Here is a 21,855-nt window from a genome sequence, read left to right on the forward strand (position 1 = left end):
ATTCGATCCGGTTCTGAGCTTAATGCAAAATTGGAGTCAATATTATTCATCCAGTCCGGTCCGGTTTTGTTTTTTAAAAAAAATAGAAGAAAACCAGATCAAATTGAATTGTCTGATCTGGTCCGATTTTCCAATTTAAACCAATTTGGGCCGGTTTACTATTTTTTTTAAAATAAAAAAATTTGTTTCTTTGTGGGCTTTAGTAGCATATAAGGCCCTATTCACATTTCTATAAAAATTTGACCTAAAATAATTTCTACATGCCATCTTAACTTCCAAATACAAAACATGGTCATCCAATGCAAACATACAATCTTAAGAATTATATCTCAATGTAAAAATTGATAATTAAATTACAAACTAAATTAGAAATTTGAAACATAAGCCAAAAATTAAAACATAACACCAATGAAGGCTTCACATATTAAATTATCATTGAAACGAAGGACTTGAGTTGGTAGGTGCCGGTAAAATTGTAAGATCTACAAAGAAAAACACACACATTAAAACATAAGGCAAACATGCAACTATATATATATATATATTAATAGTATACATCATTAAATCACATCAAACTAAAAACAAATACCTGACTCAATGGATTCAACATAGCAGCATTAGTAAACTGATAAACCCATCCAATTAATGCAATTAATTATTTATCAATACTACTATTAAACTGCTTACCTATGGCTTATGAGGAGGTGAACTGCTGCTGCTGCTCTTGCAACTGCTTCTTCTCCTCAAATATCTGCATAAAACACCCTCCACCGTCAGAACAAGCTAAAGCCAAGTACCAGATCTTTTAAAAACCAAACAACCCACCAGTCCCATAGAAACATGAGAATTTTTTAAAGTTCAAAAAACAAGTAGTGAACACAAATTTCGTAGATAAACATGTATCCAATGAAACTATATAAAAATGCTCAGACGTAGGCATTCATGACAAATAAAATACAATAAAGATGAAAGGACATAGGCAAATACAAGCAAATTTATATGGCGGTGAGATCCAAACGAACATGGAGTGAAACTCATTCAGATCAAAACTTTAAAAAGAAATTGCTAAAAATCATTACCTTCTTGGACTACGAGATATCTTTCGGGGTACCTGTAAGATTGCAAGAACTCTCTATTTAAACTAACAAACACAAACCTTCCGTGGACTAGGTGATCCAGAGTATGATGACGAACTCCCACGTCTAGTAGCTGGTCCTCGACCTCTGTCAAAGACAAGCAACAAAAAAGATGAAGACATATTAGACTCTAGAGTAATAATGAGGGAAAGTCAGTAATTTAAAAAACTAAACAAGATATCAAGCATATTCTATTCCTTCAAAATAACATGACAGACTAAGAACTTTTTAAAGGTATTTTGGCATAAATGAAAAACATTAACTCATCTAAAAAGGGACAAAAAATAGTAGATAATAGATAATTATCAAAACATATATAGTAAACAATACACATCGAGATACCAGGAGTTTAAATGGATGCATAAGGCACGTGCCGAACCACTTTTTCGCATCAACAAACATTAAAACTCAGGAATAAGATGAGCACCTTGAACGCGCTTGCTGTTATGGTGTAGACTGATGACAAGTTGGATCAAAAACCTTTAGAAGAACCCAGAAACAAGCATGATCCAGATGAGAGATACCAGTGACTTGTTTCTTTGATTTACAAATTACAACACAAATTTAATAGCTTTCATCAATGAATATCTATCAAGATTGTTCAAGTAGGCAAGACTAATAGAACTGAAAGTGAAGGTGTGGATCGTTTACCTGATCAAAGATCCGATAGGGATTAAAAAAAAAAAGCCGAAACGGGGTGATCCATGTGCAACAGACTCTTGATTTTTAATCAACCACCTCAAGTTCAAAACTTCATCTTTTCATCAACATTTACAGTTAAACTGAGCATATACATATTCATTCATGATCATATCTTCACACACAGAGAGAGGGACTTACAATCCCTAGTTAAGACTATAACTACCTCTTAGTCTAATAATTTTTTTCGTTTTAATGTTAAGAAAAAGTCAAGTTTGAATATCCCTCTTTAGTTAACCAAAGAAAAAAATCCAAATTGTTTTGGAGACGAATGACACATTATTTTGAACTCGAATTTTTTGGAGACGTAAGAATAGAACTTTAAAGATTAATAATTTTTTGGAAACTTACAGATTAATATTCGTCAATTCTGACAAATGTAAGAATTTTTTTTTAATTATGACAAAACTATTACTAATTATGATAACATCAAACTTTTAACCAAGCAACTTCATGTGTTTATTAATTATTGTAACAAAAAGTATCTATGAGTAATGAAAAAGTAGAAAATTAGTCAAACTTTTGTTCACCACTCACATGCATCGTCCCAAAGCCACACTCACCGCCTCATCAACCTTTCACAAGATTTCTGCTTAAACCCCTACTTTTCTTTATCTCCTCATAACCCATCAATCTCCTCCAACAAAACCCACTTCCCAGAATCCAGAAAAACCCAATTCAGTTCATCAAGATCTCTGCTTTTTTTTCTTCTCCAATGTCGACTTCTTCTTCTCACCAAGAAAACCCTGAACCCAAGAAAGTCCAATTCCCATTGGACTCAACTGCGTACCAAATCCTCGATGAAATTGGCTTCGGCGTAAGCGCTGTTGTTTACAAAGCCATCTGTTTGCCGATGAACAACACAATCGTGGCAATCAAGTCCATCGATCTCGATCAATCCCGGGCCAATTTCGACAACATTCGACGTGAAACCAAGACGCTTTCTCTTCTTTCACACCCCAATATCCTCAGTGCCCATTGTTCTTTCACTGTGGACCGTCATCTTTGGGTCGTCATGCCGTTCATGTCCGCCGGGTCTCTCCAATCCATAATATCCTCTGCTTTCCCCGACGGCCTACCAGAGCCCTGCATTGCCGTCGTCCTCAGGGAGACATTGAAAGCCATGTCGTATCTTCATGACCAAGGGCACCTCCACAGAGACATCAAGGCTGGTAACATCTTGATTGACTTCAATGGGTCGGTTAAAGTTGCAGACTTCGGGGTTTCTGCTTCTGTTTATGACGCCAACTCGAGTGGAGAGTCTTCGATTCGGTTAAACGATGTTGCTGGGACGCCGTATTGGATGGCGCCTGAGGTGATACACTCGCATAACGGCTACGGATGCAAGGCGGATGTATGGTCTTTTGGGATCACAGCTCTGGAATTGGCTCATGGGGGGCCTCCCCTGTCTAACTTGCCACCTTCAAAGTCTCTGCTTTTGAAGATCACGAAGAGGTTTCGGTTTTCGGATTATGAAAATCGTCACGACAAGAATTACAAGAGCAAGAAGTTCTCTAAGGCCTTCAAGGACTTGGTGGGTTGTTGTCTTGATCAGGACCCGAACAAGAGGCCCACTGCGGAGAGGTTGCTGAGGCACTCGTTTTTCAAGCATTGCCGGGGCTTGGATTTTCTGGTGAAGAATGTGCTTCAGGGATTGCCTAGCGTTGAGGAAAGGTTCAAGAAAACCAGGGCTTTGGGAGGGCTGATGAAGGAGAAGGGTATTAATGCTGAGGATGATGAGGATGAAGAGGAAGATGATGAAGGTAGCTCAGCGAGGCAGAGGGCTAAGCACAGAAGAATTAGTGGGTGGAATTTCAATGAGGATGAGTTTGATCTCGACCCTGTGTTCCCAGTTGAGCCTCAAGGCGATTCTGCTGTGAAAATGGTTCGGTTTGGTGGAGAATCCATCATCCAGGACAGGGGAGGTGAGTGGAGTGAGTCGAATCCGAGTTCACCGGGTCGGGTTGAGGAGGAGGCTGAGAGTGAGAATGTGGGTGTGATGGAAGCTGGGAGGGAAGCAATGGCGGTGGGTGAGCATAGTGAGAATGTGGGTGAGATAAGGGGATTGTTGGGTGGTGGTGGTGTTGATGAGGAAGCCCTGATGGGTGCCCTCAGTGGAAATGTGGTTGGTGGTTTGGATAGGGAAGCAATGATGGGTGCGCTAGTGGCTTTCATAGGGAGCTTGGATGAGCAGAGGCAGAATGTGATGAAATTGTTGAGCGTGTTGAGAGGGGTGGAAGCTTGGGAGTTGAGCAGAGAGGAGCAGATGGGGCAAGTGATTGAGAGGCTGAGGGTGGAGTTGGAGAATGAGAGGGGGAGGAATTTCCAGTTGGAGATGGAATTGGAGTTTCTAAGGATTCAGGTTTCTGGTGCACATAGCAGTACTGGGGCTGGTATTGATTGAGATATGTTAGTTGAATTTTGAGGCAGGGCATGCATGCATGCATGCATATTTGCAATTGCAAGAGAGTTTTTGCTTTTTGATTAATGGTGAATTCTTTGCATGCTTTTGTGTCTAGTTGTTCTCATACAGAAGAATACAGATTCCTTTGTTGTATTGAAAGCTTTATATTTGGAATCTGATTACATATGAAATGGAGTTTGCCATTTTGTAAGCATTTGTTCACTGTGCTCAGATTTTCTTTCCTTTTTTCTGCATTATGAATCTATTTCATCCCAACTTCTTGTTAGCTTTAGGTGGATCAGTCAATAAAGAAGTTAAGATTGAAGACCATGGTTTTCCAATGAAAGCAGATAGCTAACTTCAGGGGCCTAATTTAGTTGAAAGATGTAAATTGACTTGTGTGTGTATACATCATTCCAATTTCCATGTCCTAGACAAGGCTTGAGGATCCTCTGTTTTCTCCTCTTTTATTCTCTCTCTTTGTTAATGGAACTAAGCTTCTTTTCTCCTTTTGGGCCTTCAAATGGAACTAACTTCAGGTAGAAGATCAATTGACTAGGTTGGGCCCTTAAACAAGCCCGTGGCCACACTCAATTTGAGATCCTTCAAGGTCGTTGTCTTGTGTTGTGCGGGAAAGGCTACAATGAGGGGGCATGGATCTAACCATTAAATTTTAACATTTTTAACTTACATATACTCATACCCCTCATTGTGGCAGCTCCCGTTGTGAGCTCAGATTGTTTTGGAGTACAACCAACATAAAACCAAATAACTCTTTTCTTTTCTTTCAATTTCAATTACTATATGTTTTTTTTTTCCATATGAAACATAATTGCTAGGTCGATTTATCGTTTTCTGCAAGTCACATTCTTTACTTCGAAAAAGATAATCAGAATTGTTAGTTTTGGTGTGGGTTAGAGTGACACAAGATAACGAAAAACACTTTTTCTTTTCTCTTTTTTTTAAAAGTTTTTTGGTTTTTGTGTTTTGCTAAAATAGTTTTGAAAAATGTTTTGTTGGATTAGAGAGGCACTATTGCTTCCTCAAAAACACTAACTGAATAATTTTCAAATTAACCAACTAATAAATGTAGAGTAATGTTACTCTTACCACATTTGTATACTACATTCGCATTTGTATACTACATTCGCATATCACCTTATGTGACAAATGATGTAGACAGTCACATCAATTAAAAAGTGTCAATAAATTATAAAAGAAGAAAATGTTAAATTCTCCAATAAGTATTTTATGTGAGGATTGGTTACATATTTCTAATCTCAATCCTTGAGTTGCATGTATGTTGCATATTAAATCTACCAACACATCTAATGAATGCAATCCAACAGTCGAAATTAGAAATATATAACCAATTCTTAACTTAAAATCTTTATTGGAGAATCTCCCTAATTAATTAATTATCTTGTTAAGTTGCTATATATAATACAAGTTTTGAGTCTTTTGGCAGATAGAGAGTGTGTATGTGATGGGAGCTTTGTCTTTTTTTCTTTATTGAGACAAGAGAGACGGGTTCAAGGATTTCAAGTCTGATGAGACAGCAATCAATGGAAAACCCTAATGATTCTCACCAATTAGCATTATGGTGACTGACAGAAAATCAAGCCCAAAGAGGGCCTCTATATATATATAGTCCATGTTTCGTCTATTTTCTCAATGCCCTAAATTCTGAAACATAAACATAGAAATATATCAACAACAAAAAATCACATTAATTAATGCCGCACAAAGTTGTGATTGGCTGGTCCAAATATCAAGCAGCTGCAAAAACAAAAAAACCATGAGTGGAGAAGACGGCACCAGAGTGCACTGCGGGTAAACCCTGCCACTCAGTCTCTACAACCTTATAGCAATCACAAACCATATTTAGCATTCCATGGACTCGCTCAATTGGCCATTGGGTCTTTCACTAAATCTCATATCTTTGGTAGGATCTTTTGGCTATGTGGGTTCTCTGATAAAACTTTCACTCCTTTTTTGCCACAAAATGCAAAGGAGAAATTTGGGTACACTCAGATTTCTTTTCTTGTGAGGCATTGAGGGGTGTGTAAACCAATGCACTCTCTTAAATTTGATTGTATTTTAAACTGAAAACAAAACAAATATCTGGCAACAACATGTAAAGCAGTTTAGCAACTCAACCTACCACTTGTCATCAGCCAACCATATAGCTAGCTAGCTCCTCCAAGTGCAACATGCGCATGTAAAACGAAAATTAACCAAGAGGACAGGAAATTTTCAAAAAGTCTTTTTTCCTATGTATTTTTTTTCAAGAAGAAGATGATTTTTAGGTAAAAAATCTTCTCTATAATAAAGTTGCTAACATTCTATTAGTAATGCTAAAGGGATGATCACATTTCCCAACCACGTATGTTAATCACATAGTGTAATTTAATTAATTACTATGACAAGCGAGTTGTTAATAGACACCATCACGTAATGTTATCAACTATATAATGTGTGGTTTAAAAAAAATATGATCCTGTGTAAATGTGAAGAAGTTTACAAACATCAAAGAGTATTTCTTGTACTTCTCTTAAAAGAGAATACTAACCTCCATTTCTTTATGTTATAATTTGCCGAGATGATTAGGAGTAAACGCACCATATGCATGATGCATGCATGCAAATTATGGAAATCAAACCCAAGTATGAGTCCATAAATGACTAATGATGAATAACTGAGAAGAACCAAGAACATTCATGCATATGCTTGTGAAATTAATGAGATCAGACTTTTACCCTCGTCCATTTCAACAAAAATTACTTGACTGGAAAAGGCATTTGGTTTTCTGGAAAATAGTGCATCTACCGAGCATAATAATAAGGTGATTTGAGCTCATGATGATGATTAATTAATATTAATTTCAGAGTAATAAGTCTTTAGGCTTGCTTGGTAATAAGTTAATTAATGTACTATAAATAGTCGAGTCATTGAAGTTCCCAGCTGCTGACCAATGAAATTGAGACATGTGGTGAAGCTGATCATGTACGAAGCCAATATACATGATAAAGTTAGATACAAATTAATAGCATCCACAAACACTGAGAGCTAGATTTGGCAAAAAGGTATAATCCTGGCACACTTTGGTTCGACGTATAGTAAGTAGTGACCAAACATATGGTACACTTTCAGGGGTACCATCCAATCAGATTTTTCAGTCTTTCGTCTACAAATTTGATGGCCTTTACAGAAGCTTTAATCTCTCTCTCTCTCTCTCTCTCTCTCTCTCTCTCTCTCTCAGACTCAAAGCCCAATACTCCATCATCACCATTTTTCTCAGGTCAGTCACCTCCCATTTATTCATTTTACTTTTCTTTTTCTTTTTTCAATCTATATAAATCTCTTTCTCTTTCCATGATTCCACAACTTTTGAGAGATTTCATTTTCTCCTCTATTTCAAAGCTTGGAGAGTCAGAAATTTATTTCTTGACATTTTCTTTCAATACGATCTTGGACTCTTCTCTAGACAATTGATCTACATATATTGGCTGGTCCGAATCTCTTCGTTCCCCTCCTCTGCTGTAAGTCCGTCATCACTTTCATTTCTAGTGATTAAAAACTTTTCAAATAACTGAGCTGATTTGAATTCAGCAGCAGTTTCTTGAGTTATTAAAACTTTAACTTGATATATATGATTTGTGCCAGCTAGCTAGACTTCTGTGTCTTGATCTTCTTGACCGTGTTAAGCCGGCTGATAAATCAGAGCATACACGTATGGAGAAGAACAGGTTGAGCAACAACTTGAAAGAACATGGTAGAGCCATTAGAGATTCGAACAACAAAAGAATAATCCACTGCAGCCAAAGCTGTGAAGAAGACTACATCAATGGGTTCTCATGGCCTCCAAGGTCTTACACGTGTAGCTTCTGCAAAAGAGAGTTTAGATCTGCTCAGGCTTTGGGGGGCCATATGAATGTTCACAGGAAAGACCGAGCCAGGCTGAAAAACTCACCCCCAATAGATGCTCAGTACACTAGTACCATTTTTAACCTTAACCTTAACCTTAAACCTAACCCTAACCCTAATTTCTTATCAACATCATCACCATCATCATCCTCCTCTTTGGTATCGCCATTTAGTAGCTCATTATCACTACCCTCTTTGATATCACCTCCTCTTCCTCCTCATCCACCACCTATATTTTCGGTACCATCTAGCGAAAATATGAAATGGGTTGTGGGAGGCACCCTTTTTAATCATCCTTTAAACCTCAAAGCTTCGGATTTAAGTAGTAAATTGAAGGGTGCAAAATCTTTGTGTGGGGTTGGACAAGAAGATCAAGATGGGTGCATAAAGACTTTGAAGAAGGCAGCCGATCCCCGTCAAATTCTTAGGTTGGACTTGGAGATTGGTATGTTTGGTGACACAAATAAGGAGGACTTGGATTTGGAACTTCGGTTAGGATACTCCTAGCTTTCGCTAGCTAGCTAGTGATGAACATTTTCAAGCATCCTTTTAGTTAAGAAGGTATGTTCACTTGGTTTAGATCAACTTATGAAGAGGCAAAAGAAATGTTAATGTTGGATGAGATGCTTCAATGTAAGAGAATATTAGTAAAATTAGTTGTCTTAATGGTCGTTGTTGAACTGCGTATTCCCACAACATATATATTTGGCATGTAATCCTCTATTGTAAGCATATTATTTCATCGATCATTTCATGAGGACCTAACAAAACTGAATATATTTTTTATTTCTTGCTTCCTAGCTCGGGGAAAATCAGCTGGCCAGTCACATTAATTATAGAAGTTTGTAGTTTGATGCATGACTGAGTTATGAAGTTTGACTGATGTCTTCTCTTTTTTCCATTTAGAAAGGGAAGGGGCAGAGAGAGAGAGTCCAGGAATCTCACCTTCTTTTTCTTTTCTTCCCTATTTTTTTTTTTTTTTCTTCTGATGTTTTTTAGTTATATTCGTTGTTGGTTTGTGGAACTTGTTAGGTTAACTGTAACTTAACAAATTAACAACACGAAGTACAGTTGGTTTAATTGTAAGAGAAAGTAAATGGCTCAGGAGAAAGCTTTATGTTGGGATTATTATTCTACTCATAATGCTCTAATAATTATAATTATTATAAGAAAACCAACGTAGTTCTTCTTATTAAGTACTCTTTGAAGGATGTAATAAAAAAAGCATATGTGGTTTTCATATCCGGCCTAGGTCACTTACAAGCTATCTAACCATTGAAACATTCCACACCAGTTACCTCTGAGAGAGAGAGAGAGAGAGAGAGAGAGAGAGAGAGAGAGAGAGAGAGAGAGAATAGGAATAATACACAATAGAACCCATCATCTAATTTGTCTCCAAATAATCTATTCCATGCAACGAAAGGTTGTATGAGTTGGGAAGTTTACATATGCATGCATGATGATTCATGTAATATTATATAAAATTTTCTGGGAAGTTTTCAATCTTGGGTTGTCAATGTAATTTTCTTTTTCTTTAAGAGAAAAACAAAAGGGGTGATGATAGCTAACAGTATAGAAAGCCAAAAACAAGAAGAAAATGAAAATTAAAAAGTGGCATGGGAATTAAAACATGGTAGCGATCTCTATCATATATTGAAATTGATGTCTTGGATTGCATAAATACAAAAGACTTGCAATGTCAATGGAAATTTATGTGGTGTGGTGTGGTGGGTCATTTGGTGCTTTTCCCAAAACCTGATGGATTGCATGTTCCCGACAATGTCAGGGCGTCAAATGGTATGATGGCTTTTCCCTTACATGGAATGAAATTTTTTGGTCAGTTCAAACTTTTGTAGCCAACTGAGACACCCCAAACTCTTAGCCAAACATAGCACTCATCAGACAAGAACAAGGGGCCGGCTGGCATGATGCAAGTGGTGCCACCGTATAGGTAGGGCTCCTGAAATATTATATAAACTATATATATACTTTAGTGTGCAGCACATTGACACATAAATACATTTGGTGGAGCTGATTTCTAGCATATGTCTCTTTGAACAAGGATAGGTTCGAGTCTCAATGATGTCAATCTATTTGTAATTTTATTCTTTTTAGTGTTTCTGGAAGTCTAGAATGGTTAAAAGGGCTTTTTGACAACCAAAAGAGTTTCTGACTGTGTTGTGCAGAACAATTTGAAAGTTCTTATGAGTTTCAACAAAAATTTCAATCTCCTTCTGATAAAAGCGCTTATAAACATAATCAATTTCTATAAAAGCAGTCTGAAACAGCCCTGACTATTTTCAGATATATTTTGTGCTTTTTAAGTATTGGAACCAAATTTACTTCTCTCTTTTATGCTCAACCCTAGATGGTTGGTTGACAAAGGAATATTGGTCACATTGAGTGCCCTACCTAATAATAACTCTGAGGTCCAAGTGAATGGAAGATAACTGAAGAAGAGAGAGCGCACATGCCCATTCTCATTTGTATTTTCATTACATGCTGTGCTCAGTTCAAAGTCAGTCAGCCACAAGTATGTGAACATCACGTCATGTTGTTATCATTCTATGAATTGAAGCTCAAGCTCTCTAAGGTTATAGACTTTGCTTGCCCAAGAAGAGCCCGACCCGATTAATTGGGCCCAAAGTACAAAATTTGCAGTCCCAAATTCTCTAGGCCTTGCAGTGTACAGCCTTGGCCCATCACAGGGGTTTCAGCTCTTGAACATGCTATAATGAGGGGGTTATAGGTGATGGGCTGTGGGAGCGAGGGCATGTACAAATATCAAACATTGAGAAAGGAAAGAAGCTAAATCTTTGACATGATATTGTTGTTTTCTTCGTTTTGTTTGTTATCACATTAAGAGGTTTGCGTCTATGGACAGTTTTCGTATCAAACTTATCTTAATCACTTGTTTTTTATTTAATTTCTTCTTATGAGACTTTGAACACTTGGTTTCAATTTCAAATTCTCATAACAGTCGACTTTTAATTAACTCACTCTGTCTTTTTTTATGGGGTCACATGACAAAGACCTAATATCACTAAGATTCTATGCATTAAATATATATATATATATGCAAGAGAAAAGGAGTAACAAGTTATACTAAATTAGGATCAAGGAGAGAGTAGGGAAGTAGCTTAACCCTAACTAGCAAATTATTGCATGCCATAATTTAAATAAAACCAACCACAAAGGAAACTAAGGGGAAATAATTTAGACTTAGAGGGGCCCTTCACATGTATAGCATAATGAAAGTACAGAGAAAGAAAGGGAGACCAATAGGATTATGAAGAAGCGGCAAAGGTGGCTGTTTTAGTGAAAGTGAAGAGAGAGATGGACATGGTGTGTGATGGACGAAAATATGAACGTCTTAATTTTTCTTATGGAATACACGGTAATAACATTCAGACATAAATTCAAATATTCATATAAAAGAATTTATATATATGATCACATATATGAAGTACGCATATAACAAGAAATTGTGGTTTTGGTTTTATTTAAGAAAAGAAATTTATATAACAAGAACAAGTTCATAAATATTGCAATAGGAAAATCCAAATGTGTGCACATTTGTACAAGAATTCATTGGATTATTTACATAGAGGCCCAAATATTTTGGCCCCCTTCTATGACTGGCCCAACTCTAATTTTCCGTTTCTTTTGCGTTGTGTGTCCCTTTCTCTCTTTCCTCACCCCCATCATTTTCAACAAATCTCACGTACAAATTTGTCTCCTTTTGTTTTGAATCACATCAAGTCTCAAACTCAGTAACCAACTAGCATTTAATCTACGGGTAGGTCTTCCAACCATAGGCAGAATTCCCGGGACCAAGCAAAAAACGCAAGACAGAGTAGAGGCACACACAATAAGCATGTGCCACTTATGTTGAGCGATTGGGCGAAAATATGAACGTGTTCTTAAATTGCCAAAAAGATAACAAAAATTGAATGTACAAGGATTAAAATGAAAATTCAAACACATTATAGGGACCAAAAGTGAAATTTAACTCAAAATCGTTGGTTGAGGCATGATATTGAAGCCAAGTTTTTGAACCTACCATACATTGATTGGAAATTCCAATTCCAGGAAGAAACAGACATAATTTGGATCGTATCTGCAAAACCCACTTCACATATTTTATTTTATAATGGCTAATCAGAATTGAATTGGCAGTGCAAGCACTAAACATACAGCACTCACGTTGCTGTCACTGACGCCCTCTTAATCTTCCATTTGTCCAAGATTTGTTTGCATGTAATCAATTATTATTATTAATAATTATTATAATTGCACATTTAATTTGATGATGATGATGAGTAATTATTTGGACTTGGAGGGTTAATTATAAAACAAGAAGGAAGAAAGTAGCCGTCTCTGTGGTCTTAGCAGTAAGCACTGATGATATCATTTTAGAGACATGGTCAAAGGTAAAATGCCATCAGATGCCGCAGCAGGACGTGTTTTAATTTGGCCGTCTCCGATACAAAAAAGCACCAGCTAATAACTGCTACTACACACACAACTAGACAAATGGTGTGGTGGAGATTTTCCAATTTTTTAATTATTAGGGTTACTATCTATTTATTCCTTTTGAACTGCTCCCCCCAATTCCCACTTCTCATCATCATCATCATCTCCTAATTATAATTTATACCTAATTGAGTACTATAGCTAGTTGTTTAGTTGGATCTTAATTAGCTTGGTTCAATTTACTGAATGGATAATCGAACATGAAAAGTGCTATCAACACTCTCAGTTTGTCGTCTTGCGTTTTTTCTGTGAGTCCTTTAACATGATAAAGTGTACAAGTTAACGTGAAGGCACCCTTACGTACACTTATAATCAGAGTTCGACTTTCGTGATCCCCTTTTCTTCAATCAACAATGACCATAGATGGGGTTAATTTGCTCACTCTAGGTAGTCTTGGAGACCAAGCAAGCTGACAAATGAACCACATAATCTCTTTCCAATTATCAATGAGTCACAAGAGAGTAAGAAAACGGGTTGACGTTTAATCTACATATAGGATGTAATTAAATAAGAGAGAAACCTTATTACTTGAAGGCGTGATATAGCATATGGAAAAAAATTAAGTTGTACGGCAGCTGCTGTTAATAGTAGTAGCCATATATAGCTAGCTTACTCGTATTGCAGTATGCTGCAGCAAAACCCCATTCACACATGTAGAGTAGAGATGATGACAAATAACAACTGGAAACAAAACCAAAATTAGCGGCAGAAAGAACTTAATGGTAAGAATACAAAAAACTAAATAAATAACGTAATTAAAATGGAACCATTTTCATAGCCGGCTACATGAAAAAGTCTTCCCACAAATGCCAAAATTGTGTTCCCCTTAATTTAAAGCCACAATATATATATATATATATATATATATATATATGTAGCAAATGCCAATGTGTCTTGTAGTTTGCATCCATCACACTTCCATTAATTTCCTCCCTGCATATATAATACCTCAACCCAACCCTCTTTCTCTCAGTTCATCTTGTGTCCCAACTGTGTGTGAGAGATTCTTTGGCTTTGTGATTCCAAGAGTGAAGAAAATTAGGAATCTTGGTTTGAAAATAACAAGGGTTTTCGACATGGAATCTTGGAGACCAAGAAGCCCAGAGACTAGTTTATCAAGTGATGAGGATCAAGTCAAAGATCATGATCAAGATTCGGGTTCTACTACGGCGAAACGAAGCTACGAATGCACATTTTGCAAGAGGGGTTTCACCAACGCTCAAGCCCTGGGAGGTCACATGAATATCCACAGGAAAGACAGAGCCAAAGCAAAGCAACTCGTCTCAGGTACTTCATCACTAAATTCAAACCACTACTCAAATGAGGATCAATACTCCTCTTTGAGTACATATCATCATCAACAATTTAGTACTGCACCAATTTCAAGCCAGGCGGGTTCAGGGCACTATCCGGTTGTGGATCAGAGGAATTACCAGATGTATTTTCAGCCATCTGGGTCCAGCCCTAGAATCCCATATGGTTATGACCATGATGATTCAATTGGGTCAAGGCATCCGTCTTTGGGTGTGAACCAAGAACTCTGGGGTGCAAATTTGAGCTTGCGGTTCAGCCCCAACCATTTGGAAGATGATGAGTACAGAAGGGGACTGAGGAGTAATGATGAGGTGGATTTGGAGCTTCGACTTGGGCATGGATAATTTGTAAGGGTACACTTTAATTGACCTAGGCATATATGATTACTACCAAGGAAACACATGGTAGAGAGATTAGTGAAGATTACTCCATCAGAACTATTTTCTTAAGCACAAAAGGTATTTAAGAAGTGCACTGTAAAAATTTATATGTATTTTCCTTAATTTGTCTAGGTTTGGTTATATATATATATATATATATATATATATATGTATGTAGGTCTCCATTTCAAAACAATTAAGGAGAAGAAAAGAAGGATAGATATCGATTTCCTCGGTACGAATTAATTTGTTAATTAATGAAGTATTAGTGCAATATCTATAGCTTATTAACAATATAGCATGCATATATATTTCTGTTCTTCACTTACAGATTAAGTTTACAAAGTTTTTCACTTGGCTGTCCTTTTGATATGACATGCATCTTTCAAAATTCTTGGTATTTACAGAAATCTTGTAGCACGCACACACATCTCCTTTTTCTTGTAAGAATAAGGCCACAGATCATCATATTACCAATAAATATATATGTCTTTCTGCAAGTTTTTCATGGCATTATATTAGCAGTGATGACATAATTAAAAGGAAGGTCTGCACTTTTCTTACAGTCCCATAATAAACATGGAAAAGGTCAACGCCTTCTCTGACTCTTTGAGTTCTACTACATGTGAGCTTTTACAGAAATGTCCATGGGAAGCCTACATGTAGTGACAAAAGATCAACGAATTAGGGTCATAATTAAAATTGAACAACTCATTATGGACCTTTAATTACAGCCACCAGAAAAGGGGAACGTCTATATCTCAAAGAATCAACCTTTACTTAATTTCTGTACCGTACTGTGGTATACATATCTCCCTCATTCATTTTCTGTAAACTCTTTTACGGACAATACCTAGCTATAGCATGCATGTGCCTCCAATTCATCCTAGCTCTCAACAAGCTTCATTAATATTCTTCCTTCCAAGCAATGGCGGAGGTAGAGTTTGATGTTTTGGGGCCACAAGCTTTAAACTATGAATTTTTTTCTGCAATTAATCTATAACTATTAATTACTGTACTCTCTAATAGTAAAAGGGGGTGAGAAGATGGAGGGGCCAAGGCCACTTCAGGCGCCTATGAATAGCTCGGTGCCTGTTTCGAAGAAAGGTTGTGTGCTATAAAGTATATACTATAACATAATTACATTTTATACTAAGCATATAAAATTAAGTAGCTAGTGCTCTACTCTAACATTTTTGTTGTTGTTAACCTTTTAATCATCTTTTTGTCTCTGCTTCTTCATTGCCAACTTTCTATTTTTGACATATACAAGCAAGAGAGAGAGAGAGAGAGAGAGAGAGAGAGAGAGAGAGAGAGAGAGGCTATCATTACTTGCACTAGTAGAGTTCGTAGCTAATTATAATTTTATCACTCTCATGAGGATGTAGCAGATAATAGCTACACTAAAAAAGAATGGTAAATCACAATTTGCATGCATGATGAACTATAATAATTAAGCTTCACTTTCATGTGTCGAAATCACACTTTATGTTCCAATCTATCTTATTAATGTCTCACTCTGTGTATGCGACTCTAAGAGGAAGGGACATGTGTATGTGTTTGGTACATATTAGTAAAATCAAGAAAGCAGGCTGTAGAGAGTTAGGGCACTTTCCAAATATATACATCATTTGGGGCCTATTGCTAATTTAAAAAAATACGTCATTAGAAGCACACAGGTTAAAGAAACCACAACCAATACTTTGTCTTCATTCTCAAAGAACCCTAATTGAGCTCACAATTATAGATGACATATAATATATATATATATATATAGTTTCTTTTTATTTGCCAGCCTAATAAATTTGTATGCCCCTATAACATATATATTAAGATACAATATGCCAAAATGCTCCCGTTGCATATCGACAAGTCTAATTATATGTATCACGTCTAACACATAGTTTAGAGGAAGAACACCCCGGTCCGGCGGGCATAAATCAACATTTTCAGTCCTAACCCTACTCAATCGGTCACATATTAGGTATGTAATGGGAAAAGTCTGCTGTTAAAGATGGTGTTTATGAATTAATGTTATAGACTCAGTGATTTGCTGCATTTTCTCAAAAGGCCGAATTGAAACTAAAACTTTTGTTGGGCTCAAATCAATACCATACCATGGCCAAGTTTTATGATTTAAGCATTGGCCTACTGTGGCCCAACCATATACCATATACTCTAATGTATGTTTTAAGGATTGGCCCAACCAATTTATTTAGGTTTATACCTTATACAAACAAAACAAGAACAAGAATGTCCCAGCTTGACTCTTTCCATAATTCAACATCATGAGAGGATGGGTCTGTCTGCAGCACTGTAATCAGGTCCTCATTTGAGCCAACTTGACTTCTTCAATGGCTCCCCCCTTGCCTTGTGCGAAAAAAAGATCGAGTAAATTAAAAGGATGAACTTTCAATGAGCCTAGATTGAAGTTTCTGTCACATTCAGGTCAGGACAATACGTCAATAAAACATAAAGTTGCATTTCTTTTCTTTTATGTGAGCTATACAATCATCAGACTAATAGTCCCAAAGCACCAAAAATACAAAGACTGAGAAACAGGGGAAGAGAGAGAAGAGAGAAGACGGCAAACCAAAGAAGAGGCATGCTCGCTCTTGGCAAGAGAAGAGAGAAGAGTTGTGCTCGCTCTCTGTAGGAGAACACATTTAAGCCCACTAAATAATGGCTAGAACTCATATCTATTTTAATTAGATATATCTGATCCAGTCTAACTCACCAAACAGGGCCTTATAAAATTAGAATATTTAATCAAAAATCAATTCACAATAGATGGAGATGCTCAACGCGTTATATTTTGTAATGGAATAAGTCTCTTGACAAAAAAGATCTCCAAGACATTGCCGAAAACATTAGACGTATTAAGTAGAACAACGAAAGTTATCAAATGAAAGTGACGAACAAAATATGATGAAACCAACACTAGTACTAGAAGATGTATAATTAGAAAAAGGCTTAGAGTAAGTGCAGAATTAGCCTAAAACCAAAGGAACATTGCTAAAAACTCAATAACTAGCCATAGATATGTATGGAGCTCTTTATGTGTAACACATGGGATGTTGTATGAGCATGTGCATTGTGCATAGACCCCTCCACCAAAAAGCACCAGCTTCCTTAAACATGTACCATCGAGCTACAAGTGCACATGGGAATGCAAGAAAAAGAAAGTGAGCTTGTGCCATCTTGACTTTCCCAACCCAATTATGCCTTATGTCCCCATAATATTAAGCATTTTGCCATCCCCATGACTTTGATACATGCTTTCCCAAGTTTCTCTATATTCTCAAGTTTTCAAATACCACAACTTATTGTCCTTTATCTGATTCTCATCTCAATACATGAACAAGGATCCAGTTCTTTTTTTCTTTTTCTTTTTCTTTTTTTTTTTGGCTGGATACAAAAAAGTATGCAATGCCATAATGCGCCATGAGGCATTGACTCACTGTCCAAGGTTTGCCAACATCCATTTCAAGTGATCAAACTGTCATTCTGATAATTTTGAACATCTGAATGTGAATGTGCCACTATTAATACTGCAAAGAGCATAATAGATTGAATGAATGACGTATTAACATAGGTGTATATAAATTCCGTTTCTCTCTATCCCTTTGCTCGAAATTACTTATGAAAGACGTAAAGAGAAAAACTGGTAATTTAATATTTATCTTGTGCATTCATTTTCCAGCTGACTTCTCATAAGCAGACATGGTGGGGGGGAACACAAAGCCTATTGGATTCATCAAAGTTCATAATGATGGTTGGGTTTAAACCGTGGTTTAATTGAAAACCGAATCCATCCATGAGGCAAGTCAAAAACAATGGGAGGGTGGATTTGAAGTCCCTAGTGCATTGAAAGAGACAGATAACTTACAGAGAGTAGTCCTGTCCGGTGAGAAAATGATACTCCAAAATGGAAAGATGTATGGAACGAAACCATGTGTCCATTAATTCTCTCTCTCAATCATATCAGTTTTGGGGTAATAATATTTGGTTTGAGCAGGTAAGCACCAGCTATCACTTTAGATTACATGATTAGTGAATACCAATCCAGCATCAACAATGAAAATCATTGAAACTCCAAAAGTTTCATGTACTGCAATATGTAACGCTGTTTTAAATTCTCTATTACATCAGTTATTATAAGATAGGCCGGGAATATAATACAATGGGGACAACTAATTATTACTTTGTGTGGTTCACGCAACATTCAAATCATTGTCAATCTCCAAACTTAGAAATTTACCGGTCACTATTCTCATACAATTTACAAATACAATGGTGGTTTGGTTTCTGCTTTATAATTTCTTGGTAGGGGCAAATCCCTTTCCTTATATGATTAGACAAGGCGTCAAATTCTTCCATTCATGTTATGGTCCAACTTTTATTCCCCATCCCAGTGCAGTGTACCACTCGACTCGACTAATATTTTTCCCAAAAGCATGCATCTATTCTATACATAGTTCTAAATCATAGCTCTTCATTTTTCTTTCTTTCTAACATATGACTTATTAAGACTGAATGAGTTTTATTTTTATTTTTATAAAGTAATATTTTCAACTAATCTAATATACGGAAAGGGGAATTGAATTTGAGTACAAATGAGTGGACACATTGTCATGACCAACTAACCGAACATATATTTAAAATACTTACCAATCCCACACGTATATATGTCATAATTCGACTTTTGCCGTCAAGGGTAGAGCCACACACAGGCGAGAGGTGCTTGTGGCTTCCTCCAATTCTCATGAACTCCATTAAAGTTTTTATATATATAAAACTTAAAATTTGGATGTATTTTCGTATCTTTTGCAGCTATTAATATAGACTCTAGCTCCGCCATTGTTTACTTTAGTTGTTTTATATTTTTTAATAAAAGAAATAAGAATTTAAAGATTATGTAAATCATTAATCTTGAATCAAAAGCGTGCAACACATATAGGCGGGCAAACTAGTTAAAGACAAAAAGGCTAAGCTACATATTCAACACAAAACAAAGTAGCTATAGGTCCAACCAAAGAAAAGAAAGGCTCTATGGGAACTCAGAAACCCGCCCAAAGTGTGGCATGTGAATTGTGATATCCCACCAATTAATTAATGCCTAATGGTAGAGAGATTGGGGTGCTTAATTAAATGCATAAACACTCTGTTAAATACGTCTTAATTAACAAATTAATAAGTTACACGTAATTCAACGCAAAATGGAGTGGAAAGAGTGATATATAATATGTATTCTTCTTTTCCAAATATAGAAAAAAAGGATCTAGATGGCGCAATCACTCTCCTCGTGCGTCCTCATTCTTTTTCTCTCTCTACCCAAATGGACGGAGTTCACGGCCGGGCTGTACAAGTTACAACCACCATATGTATCTCATTTGCTTTGCGATTCCCGCGACTGCAATTTGCAATCCCAAGTTGGCGCGTCAAGTGTGCGAGTCTTTCATCATCAGCAATCAGCATGTGCCTCACGTTTCAAACGTTGTCCAAATTTATGGATGGTTCAATTTATTTCTCCTTTCTTCTTGCTCCTCCCAAAGAAGAGAACCACCTTACTTTACAGCTGCCTGCCTGCTTGGTCTGTGACTCTGTGTTGTTATTTCTTTGTTTGTGTTTTGGATAAACAATGGGAACACCAAACACATTTTCCCCTTTTGAAATATACTTTATTACAAAACTCCAATTCAGGACCTCCTTCGTTGCAAGAGCTTATGATGAAAATGACATGAGCTTATGATGAAAACTCCAATTCCATCCTCAGTAAAACCGACTTGATTTCATGGCCGCCCGCATAGGTTTAGTAGCACAAATTCGGTCTTTAGAGATATAGTTTTTGAAATACCATTAATGAGATTAAATGAGTTCTGAATAGGTTAGGTCCACGGAATTAAGTAAGTAGGGATTGTGTCTTCCTAGGGTGAAAGACCCCAAACTTGATTAGGGTCCATTTTTATGAGGTGTATTCGATTATCATAATTTGAGGTGGTTGCCGAAATCGATAATTAGAGCTCATAAATACAATGTTGGGCTAACTAAGAAAATGAATGTGATGAACCTTTTATCTTCCAATAAAAAATAGCTTCACTTTGTATATTAGGTACTCTTTAGTGGTTTTAATTACTAGTAGTACTACACAAGTTCTTCAAATCTTGTTCTTTGAAAATGTGAATGTTTTGACTTGAATGTATATGATATGTATTTTTGCGTTTTAGATGTATGTTTTGTCAGAATCTTGGTTATAATGAATAATTTTCTTATACCTATATGAAGCATATGAAACTCACCCTATTTTATCATTTTATGACATGAGCAAAGTGATATAAATGAGTAATATCCTCGCGCTATCATGAGATCCGAGTCTTGTTTGGTTTTTCCAACTATTGTGTGGTGTTTTCATGTAATGTTTGGTATAGCTTATTTAAGGCTATGGTGTAAATATGAGATGGTATGGTACATCTAGAGGTGGATGATTTTTGGGTATAATAAGTCTCATTGTAAATATGCATACATATATATATTTATTTATTTATTTATTTATACAAGGGATATTGGGGAGGGATGAATCTAACCTAGAACCTAGGATGCGGGAGTAAATACTCTTAACCACTTGAGTTACTAAATATGTATATATTTAATTTTACTAATCATATTTCTTATATGGGAGTTAAAAAGTAATTTTAGGGGTTAATTTTGATTTTTTTTTTCATACTCACTTTTTAAAATAAATATTGATGTCATAAAAATATACTAGTTCTAAAATCGAACTATAATAAACATTTTAGTTGCAAGAGACTTGTAGCTCGAGCGGTTAAAAACATTTACTCCTACACCTAACGTCCAAAGTTCAATACCCCTTCCCGCAATATCACTTGTTTAACCAACATTGGTATTTTGTAATGCTTTATTCATTAAATTTGGACATCTTGAAATAATTAAGTAATAGTATTTAGGGTAAACATCCAAAGCAGGTAGCATAACAACAAATATAACATCGATTGTTTCTATTGCATTATGTTCTTCCCCCCTTGCACGAATGTGACCTCTATGTTTTCCTATTATTTAATTAGGATTTGGAAGTTGCTAACTCTTATTGTGTGCTAAGTCAGGTACCTATAATATAAAACTCCTTTGTTTATTCAAAAGAATTATTTGTTTGTAAAGAAATAACTTAGTCTCAAATGGAGCTCCTAGCAAGTTGTAGAGAGGATATTCTCATAAAGCCAGATTTTTCATACAAATACAAACACAAACTTTAGAAAGGATAAAAAGAAAAAGAAAAAAAGAGTTGAAACTGAACTCGGCTCTAAATAGTTCATATTGAATTAATGTACATAAAAATGGTGGTTAGAGATTTAATGGTTTTTCAGAAGGGTGCTTGTTTTTCCATTCTTTTTTTGTTCACTTACACTCCCTTATGATTTTCGCAATGTCTACTTACACTCAC

General features: G+C 36.2%; 3 protein-coding genes and 1 long non-coding RNA gene across 5 annotated transcripts; 3 read left to right on the forward strand and 1 right to left on the reverse strand.

Annotated features, from left to right (window-relative positions):
* Window positions 290-2,050, reverse strand: LOC109946774. Of its 2 annotated transcripts, XR_002269841.1 has the most exons (5): window positions 1,479-2,050; window positions 1,157-1,223; window positions 1,080-1,111; window positions 688-751; window positions 290-482 (listed from the first exon to the last, which is right to left on the reverse strand). It is a non-coding gene; the product is annotated as an uncharacterized LOC109946774 (long non-coding RNA). The 2 variants fall into 2 exon arrangements; XR_002269842.1 differs by lacking the exon at window positions 1,080-1,111.
* On the forward strand, window positions 2,366-4,564 carry LOC18793337 (serine/threonine-protein kinase BLUS1). The gene has a single exon (XM_020563425.1). The coding sequence runs from the start codon at window positions 2,551-2,553 to the stop codon at window positions 4,237-4,239; it is 1,689 nt and encodes a 562-aa protein (XP_020419014.1). The 5' UTR covers window positions 2,366-2,550; the 3' UTR covers window positions 4,240-4,564.
* LOC18790670 (transcriptional regulator SUPERMAN) lies at window positions 7,975-8,867 on the forward strand. The gene has a single exon (XM_007226095.2). It carries the CDS (start codon window positions 7,975-7,977, stop codon window positions 8,671-8,673), a length of 699 nt encoding a protein of 232 aa, XP_007226157.1. The 3' UTR covers window positions 8,674-8,867.
* Window positions 13,773-14,535, forward strand: LOC18792505 (transcriptional regulator SUPERMAN). Its single transcript, XM_007227254.2, has one exon. The coding sequence runs from the start codon at window positions 13,779-13,781 to the stop codon at window positions 14,358-14,360; it is 582 nt and encodes a 193-aa protein (XP_007227316.1). The 5' UTR covers window positions 13,773-13,778; the 3' UTR covers window positions 14,361-14,535.

Source organism: Prunus persica, chromosome G1 (assembly GCF_000346465.2).
Source record: "Prunus persica cultivar Lovell chromosome G1, Prunus_persica_NCBIv2, whole genome shotgun sequence".
NCBI lineage: Eukaryota > Viridiplantae > Streptophyta > Magnoliopsida > Rosales > Rosaceae > Prunus > Prunus persica.